This window comes from Rhinolophus sinicus, linkage group LG12 (genome assembly GCF_036562045.2).
Source record: "Rhinolophus sinicus isolate RSC01 linkage group LG12, ASM3656204v1, whole genome shotgun sequence".
Lineage (NCBI taxonomy): Eukaryota > Metazoa > Chordata > Mammalia > Chiroptera > Rhinolophidae > Rhinolophus > Rhinolophus sinicus.
In genome coordinates, this window is record NC_133761.1 from 227,385 (window position 1) to 244,507 (window position 17,123).

At 62.3% G+C, this 17,123-nt stretch overlaps 1 protein-coding gene across 3 annotated transcripts; it reads left to right on the forward strand.

The window, feature by feature from the left end:
• The first annotated feature begins 32 nt into the window (after positions 1-32).
• On the forward strand, positions 33-13,722 carry LOC109437742 (zinc finger TRAF-type-containing protein 1). Of its 3 annotated transcripts, none has more exons than XM_074316643.1 (4): positions 85-754; positions 10,350-10,588; positions 11,258-11,469; positions 13,017-13,722. In XM_074316643.1, the coding sequence occupies exons 1-4, from the start codon at positions 662-664 to the stop codon at positions 13,406-13,408; spliced, it is 936 nt and encodes a 311-aa protein (XP_074172744.1). In that variant the 5' UTR covers positions 85-661; the 3' UTR covers positions 13,409-13,722. The 3 variants fall into 3 exon arrangements, with proteins under 3 accessions (XP_019572730.1, XP_074172744.1, XP_074172743.1); XM_074316642.1 differs by lacking the exon at positions 85-754 and adding an exon at positions 2,560-3,099; XM_019717171.2 differs by lacking the exons at positions 10,350-10,588; positions 11,258-11,469; positions 13,017-13,722 and adding an exon at positions 931-1,702 and having other exon boundaries at positions 33-180; positions 475-754.
• The last annotated feature ends 3,401 nt before the right edge of the window (positions 13,723-17,123 follow it).

The following is a 17,123-nucleotide window of genomic DNA, read 5'->3' on the forward strand; positions in this document are numbered from 1 at the left end:
TACCCTTACTCTTGTGCAGAGGCCCCTCCTCCCAATCCCCGCCCTCCTCTCGGCGTCACCTCGCTCTCCTAGAATGCCCCCTTTGGCCAGGCCCCGCCCCTGGACGCTCTAGCTTCCCCTCTTCTCGTTGGTTCGTGTCGGAACGACAGAAGCTGGGAGCGGTAAAAGGGGTGGCCGCGGGTGAGCTGGCCGTGCGATAGCCATGCTTCGGCGTTCTACTCGCCGCTCTTTTGGGGCCGCGCAGTTGGGCTGTCCCTGAGGTCCTGTGCCGTCGCTCCCTCTGGGCCAGTTTCCGAAGACGACGCCTCCCCGAACACAGGGACCAGGCCGAGTGGGCCTACGCGCGCCCCACATCCCTTTCCCCCATGCTCGGCGCCCCCACCTGGGTTCCAAGGCCCTAAGGCTCACGTCCACCCAGCCCAGGCCCCCCATCGCTCTCTTTTCTCGGCCAAATTGGGTTTTTCTTCTCCACAGTGTGTCCAGTGGCCTCAGAGCTCCGGAAAGTTTCGGATGAGTCTACCCTAATATTTAGAAATGGTCTCTGGAAACTGGGAGCCCTGGAGAGCGGACCTTAGGGCTCCAGGTCAAGCTTCTGCGCTCTTTCTTATTTTGCAAAATTGAAGGGCCCCTTCTTGTCTCCTGAAACTACCACCTGAGTGCCATGGCACCCAAGCTATGGACTGAGTGGAGCATGGCCCTGTCCCACATGGCACTGGGAATGGTGTCTCTGCATGCAGCCGTGAAGACTTTCCAAGTGAGTACACAAGGGCTGGGCAGGGGCGTATCCCATCCCCAAACCTCAAGGACCTAGCTAGGTTGTGTGAGGTGAGTCTGGGGCCAGGCTTCCATGAGACCTCCTAGACCATATCTTGTTTAAAGGAAGGTCCTGGTCTCTTTTTCCCACATTTTCTCCCCTCCCTGTTTTGACAGGCAAGTCGAGGGGCTGCTGCTGGCTTTCTGCTCCAGGCCTTGGCTGCTGCCACCGTGCTGGCCCCAGGGCTGGACACAGATGAAGACTGTCTTGCTGGAGCCTGGGTGGCCACCGTCATTGGCCTGCCCCTTCTGGCCTTCGATTTCCACTGGGTGAATGGGGACCGCTCCTCTGCCAACCTGCTCCTGGGAGGAGGCATGGTTCTGGCAGTGGCTGGTGGCCACCTTGGCGCTGAGGGCCGTGCTGTGGCTGCTCAGGCTGTGGTGCTGGTGGTGGCAGTGACCATCCTCATTGTGGCTGTTTTCACGACCAACACTTATGGAATGTGGGGGGGCATGATGCTGGGTGCTGCAGGGCTCCTGAGCCGGTTGGAGGAGGACAGACTGCTGCTGCTGCCGAAGGAGGACATCTGTCGCTGGGTCCTGGCTGCAGGCAGTTGGGCCTACCATCGGGCCTTGCACTCACAGCGCCTGCAGTGGGAGTGATTGTTGGAGATAGCAAGCAGGGCCTCTGCCCTGGCCACCACCTCCCCTTCCACGGGCCTTCTCCTGGGGCCTCCTTCCCAAGTGTGTCTGCTTCAGGATGACTGGTCAGGAGCAGAGTCTGGGCACTGCCTCTCCTCTTGCAGAGTGTGGAGACCTGCCTAGACCAGAATGAAGGGGGTTTTGGGGCCTGATTCAGGCAGGTTTTGGGGCCTGATTCTGGGTAGGCCATGGTTGTGGATCCAGAAAGAGGCTTGGTCTCTAATAAATCTTAGGGATTCAGCGGGAATATGGAATGTACCTATTCTTGAGAGGGATTGAGCTTCCTAAGGCTCTCAGGTCGGCCACTGGTTTCTTTGAACCAACGAAGGAGATGCCCTGGAAACACCCTGGTGCCTCACCTAGCCTGGCTTCCTGCTGGCCCCCGTCCTGGGCCCTTGCTCTCCTGGGACATGGTGGAGTTCTGAACACCCCTGCAGGGCCTGGCAGGTGGCCCTCTGGGGCAGTGACCTTCACAGGCTGCCAGCTGGGGTCAGGATAGAGGAAAGCTGTCCCACAGCTGTTCCCAGAAAGGGACATCCCCTCCCAAGGTTGACTCAACCTCCCTGTTTGCCCCCTGGCCTGTGCAAGGCAAGTCCTGATCTCTTAAGACCCTCACTTTCCTCAGTGGATCCCTCTTCAGCTCCCTACCCCAGGATTAGGAAACGGGATTGGGCAGAGCATGGGTTAGATTCCGGGTCCGGAGTCCCTGCGCTTGCGTCCTGTGAAAGCACATTTGGTGCCGCACAGGAGAAGGGTGGCCAGTGGGGTTTCTCGCTCCGGTGAGCCAAGCCAGAGCCCCGCACACGCAAGCTCGAGTGTTGGGGGCCAAAGGCACGGACACACCCCGACGTGAGGGTACAGGGCTGCCCTCCAGCCCCATTGGACCGCGCCCAGGACCGGCCGAAAACGCGGCGCTGGGTCCCGGCGCTCAAAGTGCGTCCTCCGTGGGCCGCCCTGGGCCCCGCCCCCTGCCTACCCACTTTCTGCAGGGGCGGGGCCTCATGCTCCCATTGGTTCTGGCCGCCGCGCCGTCTAGCTTCGAGCGGAGCTCCCATTGGTCCCAGCCGTGTCACGTGACTGGGAGAACCAGGGGGCGGTGGCGGGGGGTGGGCAGCGCAGCGAAAACAAAGATGGCGGCCGCGCCGGGGTCGGGGTCCGCGGCAGCTGCAGGGCGACGCGCGGGCCGGACCCACTGAAGCCGCGGCACAGGGAGCGGGGCTGCGGGGTCGCGGCGGCGGCGAGAGGGCTGCGGGAGCGCGCGGCGCCCTTAACCTCCAGCCGCGGGAGCGCGCCCGCACCCGCCCGTCGGGCCGGCTGGCCGGGATGTCCGGCGCAGAAGAGGCCGGCGGGGGCGGCCCGGCCACAGGGCCCACCGGCGCGGTGCCGGCCGGGGCCGGGGCGGCCGCGGGGTCAGCGGCGGCGCTGGGCGAGGCGGCAGGGCCCGGGATCCCGGACGAGGCGGGCCTGGCCGGCGCCCGGCAGCTGCAGGAGGCGGCCGGCGACCCTGACGCGCCGCCCAAGAAGCGGCTCCGGGCGGCCGAGGCGGCCGAGGCGGCGGCGGGCAGCGGGAAGCTGGAGGAGCGGCTCTACTCGGTGCTGTGCTGCACCGTCTGCCTGGACCTGCCCAAGGCCTCCGTGTACCAGGTAGGGCCGCCGGCCCGACCCCGACGGCCCCCGGGCACCGCGTCTCCTCTGAGGCCAGGCCCGAGCCCGAGCCCCGCGGTCAGGACCCCGGCGCCTGGTGGAAACCTCCCCGTTCTCTCACCCTCTGCTTTCTTGATCTGACTCCCCTTATTTCGCGCTGCTAATCTGTCTCCCACTTAGATGCTGCTTCTCTTTTCACCTCCCCCTGCTGTCCCCTCAGCACTCCCCTGCAGCCCACCCTGTCAAGCTGACCCCAGAGAAAGCTGGTGACATGTGCCCACGCCCCCGCTTCAGAGCCTGCTCTTCTCATTGCCCAGCTGCCTAGGCTCAGGGATCCCTGGCTCTCCTGTTCGCTCCAGATCGCCTCTGTTCTTGTAGCAGCCAGCCCCTCCCCCAAACCTGTCCTCAGCCTCCTTCTGTACCCCTCCGCCATCCTGAGAGGAAGAATCCCCTTAGTCTTGTCCCTTTCTTTCTGGAAGAACATGGAGAAGGAAAGGGGTGCCTGTCTTCCCTCCCCTGTCCCTTCCCCTCATCCCTGGTCTGGGTGAAGCACCTGCATCAAGCCCCATAGTCTGGTCCCTTCTCTATCCCCAACCTGGCCCTCTGCCTTCTGGACGTGCTGTGCCCCAGACCGAGCTCCCACCCCATCCTGCCTCACCCACACCAGGCCCGGCTTTCTAGGCTGTTAGCTCCAGGAGGTCTGCTCAGCCACCTCCCATCTAAGGATCCAGCACGGTGGCTGGTCTCAGAGTCCTTAACCAGGTCCAAGCTGTTAGAGGGTACCTGGCCCAAGTGGGTCTGACTCATGCACCACGTGGCAACAGGGACCACTCTTTGGCTCCAGAGTCCTGCCTTCTCTTTTGTCTGCCTGTTTCAATTTCAACACCCCTACCTCTGTACCCTGTCTCCTCAAAGTCCCTTCGAGGAATGAAGCAGGTTCCTTGTCACTTTTCTTTGCACTTAAAGGAGCTAGACATGGCTGATGGGGCCTTGTCCCCCCGCTTCTACTCAAACTAGGGGCCATGGGTGAGAGGGCTGTTTTTGTAGTAACCCTATGGGGGCTCATCTAGGTTGCTATTTCCCCAACCCCTGAGTGTTCAGGTCCTTCTGCTGTGCTGTGAGGTTTCTTGGGAGACCCCCAGTGTGCCTGGGTAATAGAGTCAGGAAAGAAAAGGCATTGGTAGGGAAGGGAGTTGACTTCTTCGGGGAGAGGGCACTGGCTCTCAGCCCAACCACCTGGGCTTTGGGAAGGTCCTGACCACAGGCCTTCTGCCCGGAACCAGTTGGTGGAACACTTCTCATACCTCCTCAGCCTTAGGGATGCTTCTCAGGACGTGTCCTCTCTCTGGCCCCCTTTTCCTTGCTCAGGACCTTGTGATCCTCCCAGGTGGGAGAACTCTTCCTTCTTTGGGGGCCTTAAGAGAGAGCCCAGGAAGCCTAACCAATGGTGAGCAGGCCCAGGGGAATTCAGGGGTCTCCTCATCCCCCTCCAGTGAGGGGGCCTGGTGTGATGATAGGCCACATGGTACTGGCTCCTGGTCCACTTAGCACCAAGAGCTGCAGCTCTGCTTCTGGCCGGAGCTGCTGGTAACCGGCCTCTGAGCCTGGCTGGTTCAAACCGGCCCACACTGCGCTGGGAGCTGAGCTCTGTCCTGGGCAGGCCAGAAGCAGGCAGCTGAGCAGCTGTGATGGAGAGTGAAGGTGCTGGGGCAGCCCTGACATGGCCCTCCCGTGGCCCAGTGGGTTCTGCTCAGTATCTTCCCGGGGAATAAGCTGCAAAGCAGGGAGAGCCCACTGACACTGAGCGGCAGGAATGGCGCTGGACCCCCGCCCCACCGCAGTTCTTCCCAGTGACCCCTGGGCCTTGGTCCAGAATGGTTCTTTTCCCATGTCGAGGCCCGGAGGAAACTCCGGACATACGGTCAGTAGGAGGGCCTGATGTTCTCTGGAAGGCTTGACAAACCCTGGTGTGGGTCACAACTCACTTTGGTTGCTGGAAGAGCTGCCATGGGGTGGGTGTCCAGCAGTGCTGAGCTGGGGCTGGGGGCGGAGGGAGGCTTCTTGGTGGCTTGCTGCTGCATGCAGCATCCCGCTTCACCTCCACAGTGACCCTGCATGGGGACATTGAGGGCTGGAGTTGGGACGGGCCATTGCCTGCCTGGTGGGCAGTAGGGCTGCATTTGCTCCAAGGAGGATCTGGCCACAGACAGCATGGCTTCCACATGCTGCCCGCAGATGGTGGGCACACAGCCTCCTGTATGTCCCTGGTTGAGGCCGTTGCTGGGTATCCCCTGTGGACCTGGACTCAGGCCCTCCACTTCTGCCAGCCTTCCTTGGTGAGCCATGTTGCCTGGCCATCTCTGGTGGGCTAGTCTCAGGCACGAGGGATGTTCTGCTGTCTGTTCCTACAGGCAACACTGGCCCGACCCCATCAGGAGCGTGGCGGGAGGCGGACGGCAGCCACACCGTGCCTTGGAGGGCCACGCAGATGGCGCCGCCAGCTCTGAGCTGAGGGGAAGAGCTGGTGGTCGTGCTGATCCCGGCATGCTGTGCCTGGCACTGGGGCTGTGGCTACAATGCCTTGGGCCTGGAGTTGGCTGGGTGCACGGTCACTGGCCACCAGACCCACCTCCGTTTCACCGGGGAAGCCTTGCTGGTGGCGAGGGCTCACCTCGAGCGGGTGTGTGCCGATCGGTGGGCTTGTCCTGTGCTGGATTCGGAGTCCCTGGCGCATCATGCCACATGCCTGGGTTGGGAAACTCAGGCCAGTGTCAGACCACAGCACCCATGCAACTGGCTGTCATCACAGCCTGCATTAGGCAAGGTCAGGGCCCAAGCAGGTACAGTGGATGCTGGCTTTGATGTTCGCCGTGTGGGTGTTAGGTGTGGCCGCAGTGACTAGCCTGGCAAGGTATGCAGCCACCTCTTGGAGTCCCAGGGGGGTAGTCAGGTAGAGGCAGGAGGGTTGCAGGAGCAGCAGGGACCCTCAGGAGTGGGCAACCGGTAGTTCACTGGCATCTGCTCTCGACACAGCCCTGCAGTCACTGCAGTGTCACCCAGCTCCTCTGCTAAGACAGTGCCTTCCCTGGGGCAAATAGCCTCAGTGTGCCTGGAGCGCTGCAGCCATGGCCTTATTCTGCCTTCCCTTCCGGCTGCCCCCTGCCCTTCACACGAAGCCCAGTGTGCCCTCCATCTGGTCCTAACCCTGCTGGCATCAGCTGAGGCCCTGAGCCGAGGACTGGCGTGTGGAGGGAGGGGCCGCACAGCTCTCCCACTCCTCCTGGTTCTCAGCCACTAAAGCTCCCTGTGACCCATCAGGGGGAAGGAGCCTCTGGGATGTGGTCCCAGCGGTCCTGGCCCCTGGGCCTGCCGCTCCTGGCCTCAGCCCTGTGCTCCTTCCACCTGGCTGTCCTGTCCGGCTCGTCCTTGTAGCCCTGCAGAGGCAGCGCCCCTATGCTGTGGCTGACCTCACTCCGCTACAGGCTGATAGGCACTGGCCACTGTGCTGTGGGAAGGGCGCGTACTGCCTGTCTGCCCCAGGACTCTGCTCAGCCTCTGGCCCAAGGGGACTGGTTACCTGATTGGTGGTCACACTGGTAAAAAGCCAGGAAGGAGAGGTGGCTCCATGTCTGCCCAGGCTGCAGCCAGTGTGGACGCAGGCCTCGGGGAGCCTCTAGGTGCACCCACCCTCTCAGCAACTGCTCGCTGGTGCAGTGACGTGTGAGGGCTAGTGGGTCCACCCTCCCCATGGCCCGGGATCCTCTTCCCCAGCTCCCCGGCTGCTCCGGCTCATACTTTGAGGTGAGAAAGGCGGAAAGAGCTTTGAAAATACACCTGCTTTGCTGTCCCAAACCAGGGCAAAGCGAGGGTTTCTGGCCTTGGCTAGATGAGTCGTGTGTTTTGTGCTGTTTGTTTCTCACCTAAGTTATCTGGTGCTCCAGGCAGCGCTAAGGTTCTGAGGAAGTGCCTGGCTGCGGGATTGACAGGCTCCCACCCAAATCTTGGCTCTCAGGGTGGCGTAACATCAGGAGCCACTGGCCCAGGACTTCCAACCGAAACACCTGTGTACCTGGGATGCTATGTGGTCCCTCCCAGGCTCCTTGGTTAAAGAGGAGACCCTGGGTGGAGCGCGTGGGGTGAGGGGTCTTCCAGCTGTGCTTCTGAGGGAGGGCTGCTCACGTGGGCCTGGGTCTGGGCCTGGGTCGAACCTTCTCTAGAGGAGAAGTATAGTAAGTATGGTTGGGCCCAGGATTTGAGGGGACCATGCACTCCAGGCTTGAAAGAGGGCCTAAGAGCTTATTGACCATGAGTGTGGTTCCCGGAAGTTGGCAGTGGGGGGCGTTTTCTAAGACCTGCTTCTAGCCTAAGGCCCAGGGGTCATGGTTCCTCCTCGTGAGTCCACATGGTCCATTCAGCTCCGCTTTAGCCCGGGGAGAAGCTGGCCCAGATGGAGGCCCCAGCCTGCACAGCCCGGGTGCCCATGAGCTGCCTGTGGCCAGGCAGAGGGAGGGGCTGCTGAGAAATGTCCTCACCACCAGGGTCTTCCTGGCAGGTGGTAGGAAGGTACCCTTCCCGAGTGCTGGAGGAGCTACTGCTTGGGGTGCCCAGGATCTAGGGGCATAGCCTTCCCTGACTGGTACTGTCTGTCAGAGGTGTGGTGTGTGGCCAGTGCTATGCAGAGTCCTCTGGGGCAGGTGCAGAGTCTGTGTGACCCTGTGGCCTGGCCTGTGTTTAGAATTGGGGTCTTGCTTGGGAGGCTTATGGAGGCCTGGATGGGAGGAGGGGCCTGGAGCATGGTGACTGCCCTGCTCTGGACAGACCCCCTGTGCTGGGTGGTGGCTGGGCCTGGGCCAGCCACCTGATGTCCAGCGGACAGCGTCCCTTGTATAGCTGCTGAGGGCTGGCTACGTGTGGGTGTGAGCTTGTCCTTGGCTGGGCCAGCGGCACTCAGAGCTTCTGCTGTATTACCACGTTCTGACTCAGAGCTGAGCTATCAGGGTGAAGGAACAGTGAGTGGCAGTCACTCGAGTGAGCCTTACTGGGTCTGGAGGCTCCGGGAGGAAGGGGTGGGGGCTGGCCTAGAGGGGTTCCTATAGCTCCCCCTCCACCCAGGATCTAAGGAGAGGCCTGACGGGAAGGTTATGCAGGTCAGATCCATGGGTTTTCAGGGCAGTGCTGGGAGGTAAGCAGTCACACACTTGGGAGCCTTGGGGGTCCCTCAGGAGGCCTCAGGACTCCACCCTGGTTAGGCCACCCAGAGACAGAGAGAGACCACGTGGGTGGGGCCCAGGAGAGTGCTGTCCATTCTGCTCAGGCGGTAGCCCTGCCCGGACAACTTCTCACCAGGAGACAGCTAGAACTGGCCACACAGTGGCGGGGGCCTCAGCATTGCTGTCCTGCCAGACCTCACCGAGCGTGGTGCCATGGGGCTTGGCCTTCGGCTCCTCCCATTGAGAGGTGGTCTGGTTGGAGTATGCTGCTGCTTGCCCCCCCTCTTTCTGGAAGCTATAACAACCCTCCTGAGGCCACGGCTGTCAGCTCAGGCCCTTGGGGGGTGAGGGCTATGAAAAGAGGTGTGATCTGGGCCCTGGGTCTGCACCTCCCATGAGCCCCCACGCCCATCTCCCCAACTCACCGCTTCTCTGTTTCCTCCACTGACCCCTGGGGGTTTGGTCAGAACACCCTGCTTTTCCACCCTGCTCCTCCTGTGGGCAGACCTCAGCTCACCCTGACCACTTCCGGACCAGCGTGTGTCCGGAGCTGGTGCTCGCCGGCCCCTGCCAGACCCTGTTCCTCCAGGCCTGAGCCCAGCCAGCTCCCCTCCCTCATTCTACACATCTTAATTTTTGACCTGACTTGGGACGTGAGGCTTGAGTGCACATGTCTGTGGTGCACGTGTGGACATGGATCCTGTGAATGAGGACTTTGTCCCCAGCCCCCATCCCACTGTCAGTCCTCAGCACTGGGTCTCATTACACTAGACCCCTGCAGTGCCTGGACCATGTGCTAAGAGCTCACTCAGCCTCCCGCAGCGCCTGTGGCCCGGTGGCTTCCTGGAGGCGTGCCACGGCCGGAGCACCCAGGCCAGCTGCCGCCTGCGCATTCTCCCTTAGCCAGCCGTGGGAGAGTCTCCAAATGGACATCCAGCTAGGCCTTGGCAGTCCCCACACTTCCCTCAGCATTCCCAGGGCCCTGAGACCACTGCACTTGTTCCGGGGCTGGGCCTGAGGGGGCTGTTTGTCCCACGAGGCCACTCAGCTCGCTTCGTTCTTGTACATCTTGGCTCCTGTGTGGGTCTCTCTTCCCCCACACAGCCTCTGGGGGGACCGGGCCCACAGTCCACTGGGTGCCCCTCTCGACAGCACTAAGTGGGTGCTCAGCAGGTATGTGTGGAACCAGTGAGAGACCCAAGATGGGAGCTGAGCTGGCAGCCCGCCGTCAACACTTGCAGGAACCCCCAGCAGGAGGGGCAGGTTGCTGACAGCAGCCTGTAGGCCTCAGAGCTTCAGGTTCAGAAAGGGAGGGGGCCTGGCTCTTACTGACCCAACTCAGCGACGCCTTCCACCTGCTGCCCACCTGACCCTTCCCCCAGGCATGCACCGCCCACGTGCCTTTGTCCCAGGCCAGCTCGGCCTCCCCACCTGCCACAGCTCTGTGCCACCAGGTCTGGGGAAGGCCCCTGTGGGTAACCACTATCACTGGGTGAGTGGCACCTGCCTTCTCGTTTGTGCTGGTCAGGGAGGTCCAGAGGGGAGGGGCCAGGCTGCAGGTCGATCTGAGCCAGGTCCCCAGCCCCCAGCATGAATGCCCCTTCTGAAGGCCGGGGACAGGGCACACTTGCCTCGGCACCGGGAGCAGCATCTGCTGTGCCCCAGCAGCTGCCGGCTACGTGCCACTGCTGCGCTCGGCCACCCCGAAATCAGAGCCTGTAGGGGACTGAGGATAGTCCCTGACCCCAGGGATAGGAAAAAGCCAGGCTCCAAGCCACAATGAAGAACCATAACTTGCGATCCAACGAGGGCCACCCAGAGACACCCGCCTCTCCTCAGGAGCACGGCTAGCTGTCAACTGTGCCACAGGCAGAGGCCTGCCCGTCCCTCCTGAGCAGCCGCCTGTGTGTGCTGAGCGCCAGCACGCCTGCGCCTCTCGCCCTCAGGACGCCTGGCCCTGCCCTGGCTGGAGCTGGCGGGCGGTGCGGGCGTGCACGTCCCGCAGGTCTGTGAGCTCCGTCTCCCTCTGCTTCTTCGCAGTGCACTAACGGTCACTTGATGTGCGCTGGCTGTTTTATCCACCTACTAGCAGATGCCCGGCTGAAGGAGGAGCAGGCCACGTGCCCCAATTGTCGCTGTGAGATCAGCAAGAGCCTCTGCTGCCGCAACCTGGCTGTGGAGAAGGCCGTGAGCGAGCTGCCCTCCGAGTGCGGCTTCTGCCTGCGCCAGTTCCCCCGCTCCCTGCTGGAGAGGCACCAGAAAGAGGAGTGCCAAGACAGGTGAGCGTTGGGGCCGGGAGCCACCTGCTGCGGGCAAGGCCCCAGCATACAGGACCCTGGCTGGGCCTGATTGCCGGGCCTTGGGTCCTGCACACGCAGCCCATTGACGCCTTGCTGGCCTGGGCCGGCGTGGAGCTCCTCAGGGTCCAGGAGCTGCAATGCGGTGGGCGTGGGGCCCCACACAGGGTGGGGGCTTGGATCTGCACCCAGTGGCTGTCTGCACATCACCCTGGCTCTCGTTGGCTGTGGGGGGGCCTCTTAGAGGCTGTCCTTAGCATCCCCTGGCCAGCACCACTCCTAGCTCTGGGCTCCGTGTGAGGCTGCATTGGCTCCGCGCCCAGTCCCTGCTGCTCGACACTGCCACCTGCAGGAGATGCCAGGCCAGCACGTGGGGCAGGGCGGGGCATTAGGCTGTGCAGGACCAAGTGGGGATTGGTAGCTGCTACTGTCCAGCAGGAGACAGCCCACAGCAGTGGATGTAGGTGGCTGGTGTATCCACAGCTTGCACAGCGCCTTCTCTCCATCCCTCACACACACACACACACTGGCTTCTTCCTGGGGCCAGCACACACTGAGTGTGCCCCCTCGGGGAGTGGCTCGTGCATGACCAGGGCTGAGCGGAGGCCCACGGGGTGCACGATGTGACTGCGGTGCTGTCCTCCTCCCCAGGGTGACCCAGTGCAAGTACAAACGCATCGGCTGCCCGTGGCACGGCCCCTTCCACGAGCTGACAGTGCACGAGGCCGCGTGTGCCCACCCAACCAAGACGGGCAACGAGCTGATGGAGATCCTGGGCGAGATGGACCAGAGCCACCGCAAGGAGATGCAGCTGTACAACAGCATCTTCAGCCTGCTCAGCTTTGAGAAGATTGGCTACACAGGTGAGCTGCCTCGCCGCCCACTGCACACCACGCAGGCTAGGGGCTGGCGGCGGGGAGTCTGCGGAGCAGCCGTCTCTGGGCAGTGGGCACGGGCTGTGCCAGATGGCTGGGCTCTGGACAAGCTCCTGGTGAATGGAGGGGCATCTTGGGGGAGCAGATGGACCAGAGGCTGAGCTGTGTGGGGGCCGGGGCAGGACCCCGATGACACCTGCATGGCTCTCCCAGAGGCCCCTCCCACCCGTCCTCCCCACCCCAGCCCTGCTATCTCAGCAAGGTGGGGCTGCTCGGCCTTGGGACATTCCAGGGTCTAACCAGAAAGTGCGTGTGTCTTGGGGGGCCGGGAGCTGGGGGCCTGCCCTGCAGAGCCAGGGCAAGAAGAACACTTGTCACGTTGGGTCCTGCCTGTAGACGGTCACTGCAGTGGCCATAGGCCTTGTGAGGCCAGCAAGAAGAGGCTCAGAGCAGGGCTCCAGAATAAACTGAGTATGTGCAGCTCAAAAGGCAGAGCTGGGAGTGGACGCCCAGGGACAGGCAGGCTGGACCACACTCAGGCCCACTGGATCTCATGGGCTCTCTTGGCCACTGCCACTGCCTTTGGACATGCTGGGGACCAGGAGCCAGGCCAGAGCCTGGTCCAGATGCGAACATCAAGAAGCACGCGCCTGCTGATACTGGGGCCACTCAGGGACACTGGCCCTCTGCTGCCCCCCACGCCAGGTGGCCGGCCCAGAGCATCCATGGCAGGCCCTGGCAGCCAGTCACAGCACGCTGCCTGGACGGGACCTGGCTCGGCGTGGGCCTGCACAGGCCCGAGAGGCTGAGGGCCCAGAGCCTCCGCCACAAGGCCACGGCCCCTGGTTAGTCGCAGCCTGAGTCTGCCTTGTGGGTGCCGTGGCACAGACAGGCCAGGCCAGGCCTCACGGGTCCGGGCTGGCCAAGGCGTCGTGACTTGGGCGGTGTCGGGGCAGGGAGCCCCATCCATGCAGGAAGGACTGGCTGCCTCCGTGGAGGGACAAGCGAGCCATGTGCACGGGCTGTGCTGAGAGGACTGTGTGATGGCAGTCACCCACTGACTGACGATGGCCCTGCAGGCCATGGGCAGAGCCCAGCAGGGGGCCACACGCCACGCTCTGACTCTGGCCGGCACACACACCAGCCTGCCGCCGGCTTTCTGGCAGCTCTGTATGGGAACCAATAAAGTGTACTTGTTCTCAGAACTGCATCCTGTCTGTGTGTCTGCTTACCCACGCCCCTGGGGAGGACCTGGGCGAGGGCCAGGGGAGGCCAGCGGGGGCCGCAGCCTCAGGATGCCCCACAGCTGATGCTGTCACTGCTGTTTGTAGCCACCTCCCCAAAGCTTGTGTGCGCCGCCTCCACTTGCCGTAGTTGTATTCAGTCTGCCTTGTGCCGAGTAGGGCGCCCCGTCCTGGTAAGTGGCCTTCCTCCCCGCCGAGCCTGAGTCCTCGGCTGGCTGGCTGGTTGGAAGGCGCCACCATCGGCCTGGCCCACACTGACTGCCGGCTCTTCCGGCCTGTCTGTCTCCACAGAGGTCCAGTTCCGGCCGTACCGTACAGATGACTTCATCACACGCCTGTACTACGAGACGCCACGGTTCACGGTGCTGAGCCAGACGTGGGTCCTGAAGGCACGCGTGAACGACTCGGAGCGCAACCCCAACCTGTCCTGCAAGCGCACCCTCTCCTTCCAGCTGCTTCTCAAGAGCAAGGTCACGGCACCACTGGAGTGCTCCTTCCTGCTGCTCAAGGGCCCCTACGACGACGTGAAGATCAGCCCCGTCATCTACCACTTTGTCTTCACCAATGACAGCAACGAGACGGACTATGTGCCGCTGCCCATCGCCGACTCCGTGGAGTGCAACAAGCTGCTGGCTGCCAAGAACATCAACCTGCGGCTCTTCCTGTTCCAGATACAGAAGTAGGAGGGCACCGCGCTGCCGCCGGGCGCCTCGGGGAGCCGGCAAATCCTGGGAAAGTGCATGTGTGTGCGAAGGTGTGAGCGCTCAGCGCCTTGCCCTCCGCCCGCCCCCTGCCCAGGGCACCGGAGGCCGGGCTACCACAGCCCAGGGACATGCGAGCCTCAGCGCAGTGGACCTGCCCGGCCCCTGTCACTCGTCACTCGGTGGGGCTGCGCCGTCTGCCCAGGGCCACGCGCGGCTTCTGGGCCGGGCTGGGGGGGGTCACTGGCTTCAGACGGCATATTTGATTGCAATTAAAAAGGCACCCTTGTTTCCTACTTTCTGTTTTGTTCGAGGATAAGGTGTGGCTGTGATTGGAGCTGTGGTTTGGCCTGGGGTCAGAGCCCACCCATCCCTGTTACTGCCCTTCCGTGTGCTGCCCAGGAGACACTCCGAGATGCCACCCCTCTGGGGAGTGGGCAGGGCCGGGTCTTGCAGCAGCTTGAGCACCACCACCCCTGCCCCAGCTGCTCCACAGGGCAGGACTTGGCCACTGGGCTCAGCAGACTTTTCGGAATGCAGGGTGAAATTCTGTCTCTTTCCAGGGGAAAAAAAATGAAACTCTTTACAGTCTTCTCTGTAAATTATGCAAGTTCAGTTAGAATCTATTTTCTGTATTCAGCCTCAAGTGCAGAGTCCCTAGGCTGTGAGGAAAACTCTGGAGGCCATTGGCGGTGAGCAAGACTGCCTGAGTGGTGAAGGTCCGAGTGGGCCAGCTGCCCCCATGCTGCCCTCAGGGATAGGCTGCTGGCCTTGTGTCCGTGGGTACCCTGTGGAGGTCAGCGCCTAGGCAGCGAGAAGAGACTCGCCTGAGTCGGTCTCTTCTCAGCCTTGACTACTGCTCCCATGGCCCCGGCACCAGGGCTACAATGAGCGTGCCCGGTGTGTGGGTCTGGGGGAGCAGGAGCCTGGAGGACCCCGGGACCCTCGGAGCTACTGGAGAGCTTGCCCCCCTTTGCTGAGGAGACACGGCTCCTCTGTGATAGCTTTTCTTTGCTTCAGTACCAAAGAACCGTTTTGCCCCTGGCCAGGCCCTTTCCAAGCCTCAGAGCAGCCCCTGCCGACCGGCCCCATTGCCCAGGCCAAGCAGGGCTCAGCAGGCAGTGTAACCCTAGCAGCAAGAGTGCAACCACAGGCCTGGCCTGCCTCTGGGGGGTCCCCCCTGTCCTGGCCCTCGAGTTGGGGGCTAAGACAATGGAGTCGGTTCTCCCACCAGGGCAGTTCCCTAAGTTACTCAGAAGCTTATTTGGCTTCCTGTTCCAATCCCAGGACATGGGGCTCCGGAGGGTCCCTTCCTGCAAGGCTGATGTCCTGGCCACCGAGAGGACCAGGAGGAACACTGTGCTTGGTGTTCTGCCCCCTACAAAGGAAGACCCCCAGCCAGGCCCCCCCCCCCCAGCAATCTCAACTTGGGCACTCCCAGCCCCACTGCCCTCAGGCTGCCCCCCACCGGGCGGGCACAGAGGATGACATTCAGGTAGTTGCAGTTCAGGTCTGCGTGGAGGAGAGAGCACCGTGTCATTGCATCTCTGGGGTGTTCCTGGTTTCCAAATGACGGTGTTGTGAGTGGAGCCCAGGCAGGGGCGGGGTAGCCCTGCCCGCTTGTGTTTGGGTGCATCTGTGAGAGACTGAGTCAGCAGACAGCAGTCCCTGCTGGCTCTGCTGGGGTGGGGCAGGGTGGGAGATGTTGGATTTCTGTGTGTGGCTGCAGCCCTGCATGTAAGGGTGGCGGACAGGTGGGGCTGGGCTCTGTGGCACCAGTATTCGCCTTGTGCTGGGGTTACACAGCCCACAGCATCCTGCAGCCGAGGGTGTGTGTCGGGTGCCCAAGAAGACTAACATCCCAGTGTCACTGTCCCAGCACGGCCCCCACCCTGTGACTGTCACAGCCTGGGGCCACTGGGCACCCTGGGAATTTATAATGTCTCAGCCACAGCCGGGGCCTGGTACCACAAACCTCGCGGGCATCTCACTGGGGCCCACTGATTTACGGGGGATGTCATCCATGTTGATAAAGAGACACCAGTGGTCTATCTCCAGGACCCCTGCCATATTGGCATCCTGACCTGCAGCTGGGGGGAGTGCAACCTCTGCAGATGTGGGGGGAGACATGGGGGCACAGACCAAGCCGGCCCCTCCTCTGTCCCCTTCTCATCCCCACTCCCCTGTGAGCACTACATCCTCAGTTCACTCAAAGTGACACATTTACAAAAATAATAAAAATAACTTTTTAAAGAGTGGGTCCCGCTGTTGGAAATGACTTACATGTCACTTTTGTGGTCTGTGTTCTCTTTGGCTATTTTCTGTATGTAACTATAGTTTTAAAAAAATTCCAAACTGTGTTTTGTCTGTTTCCTTATGGATGGGCTTCCCTGTCCAGCCCCTGCTCAGCACCACCTCATCTATACATCCCTGTCTGATCAGTGGGGAAACTGAGGCATAGAGAAGTTGGGTCTTCTCTGAATGGGAGTCAGCCCCTAGGACTGAGAAGTGCTGCAGAGGGAGCTGGTCACATCTTTCCAGCAGCTCTGGGGAGGCGCCCTCTGCCCTTCGCCTGTTCAGTTGAGCCAGCCAGTTTCCTTGCGCGGCCTTGCTCCCACCTCCACTTTCACTCTCGCCATCCTGCCCCCCACACCTCAGACCCTACTGGGGGTCCCACAGAGCTTCACACTCTTGAGTAGAAGAGGAGGGCCATGAGGTCTAACTTTCCACTTCCTGCAGCTCCTCAGTCTTTGCCTTGACCCCACCCTGTGGGCTGGGCAGGCAGTGGCCCTGGGCCTCTTTCCTTGGGACCCAGGACCCTCCGCCCTCCATATCCCTCCTATCCCAACAGACCTTGCTGTCCATCTACTGGCTGAGGGTTTTACCCCATCAGGTCTGTTTCAACATCCATAGGAAATAAAGACATCCATCTGGCACTCCTTCTTTCCCAGCCTCCTCTGGGGCCTTTGGGACGCCAGCAGTGGGCTGGTGCCCAGGGCTGTGCGTGCCACGTATTGGGTACTGAGAGCCGCCAGGCGTGGCGTGGCGGGTGTCGGGTTCTCAAAGCGGTGGGGGACAGGGCAGGCCTTCAGAGGTCTGGGGCCCGGGTGCGCCAGATCCCCCGCAGGAGCAGTCTGGGTTACAGCACTCGGAGCCAGGTCCCACTGCCTTGACCTCTCAGCGCAGGGTGGCTCTGTGGTTTTAACCGACGCAGTTTCTCCTGAGCGCAGGTGGTGTGTGCGAGGAAGCAGCACCTTGCTCTGTCCATGTTGGAGAACATGCTCCTTCCTCAGCAGCACGCGGTTTGAGTCCCCATACCCAGTGGCAGTGCAGCCTCATTGGGGTTCCTCTGACCACGTGCACGTCTCCAGGTGCTCAGCGTGTATGGTCACCGACCCTCACCTCCTCGAGGGCAGTGCGCTCCTCAGGAAGAGTAGCACGTGTGCGCAGGTGACACGTGTGAGGGGTGAGAGGCAGCACAGGCAGGACCCCAGGAGACCCCACCGCAAGGGCCGCTGCGGGGCCGGGGTGGGACCTCAGCGTCTGGGCGGCCCCAGGAATCCCTGGAGGCAGCCGCCCTCTCGCTGGTCTTCCCGCCCCGCGCCAGCCAGACTACAGCCCGGGGATGCTTCGGGCGGCTGGACTACATTTCCCTGGGTTCTCCGCGCGCGCGGGGCAGGACTGGGCCTGCGCGGGG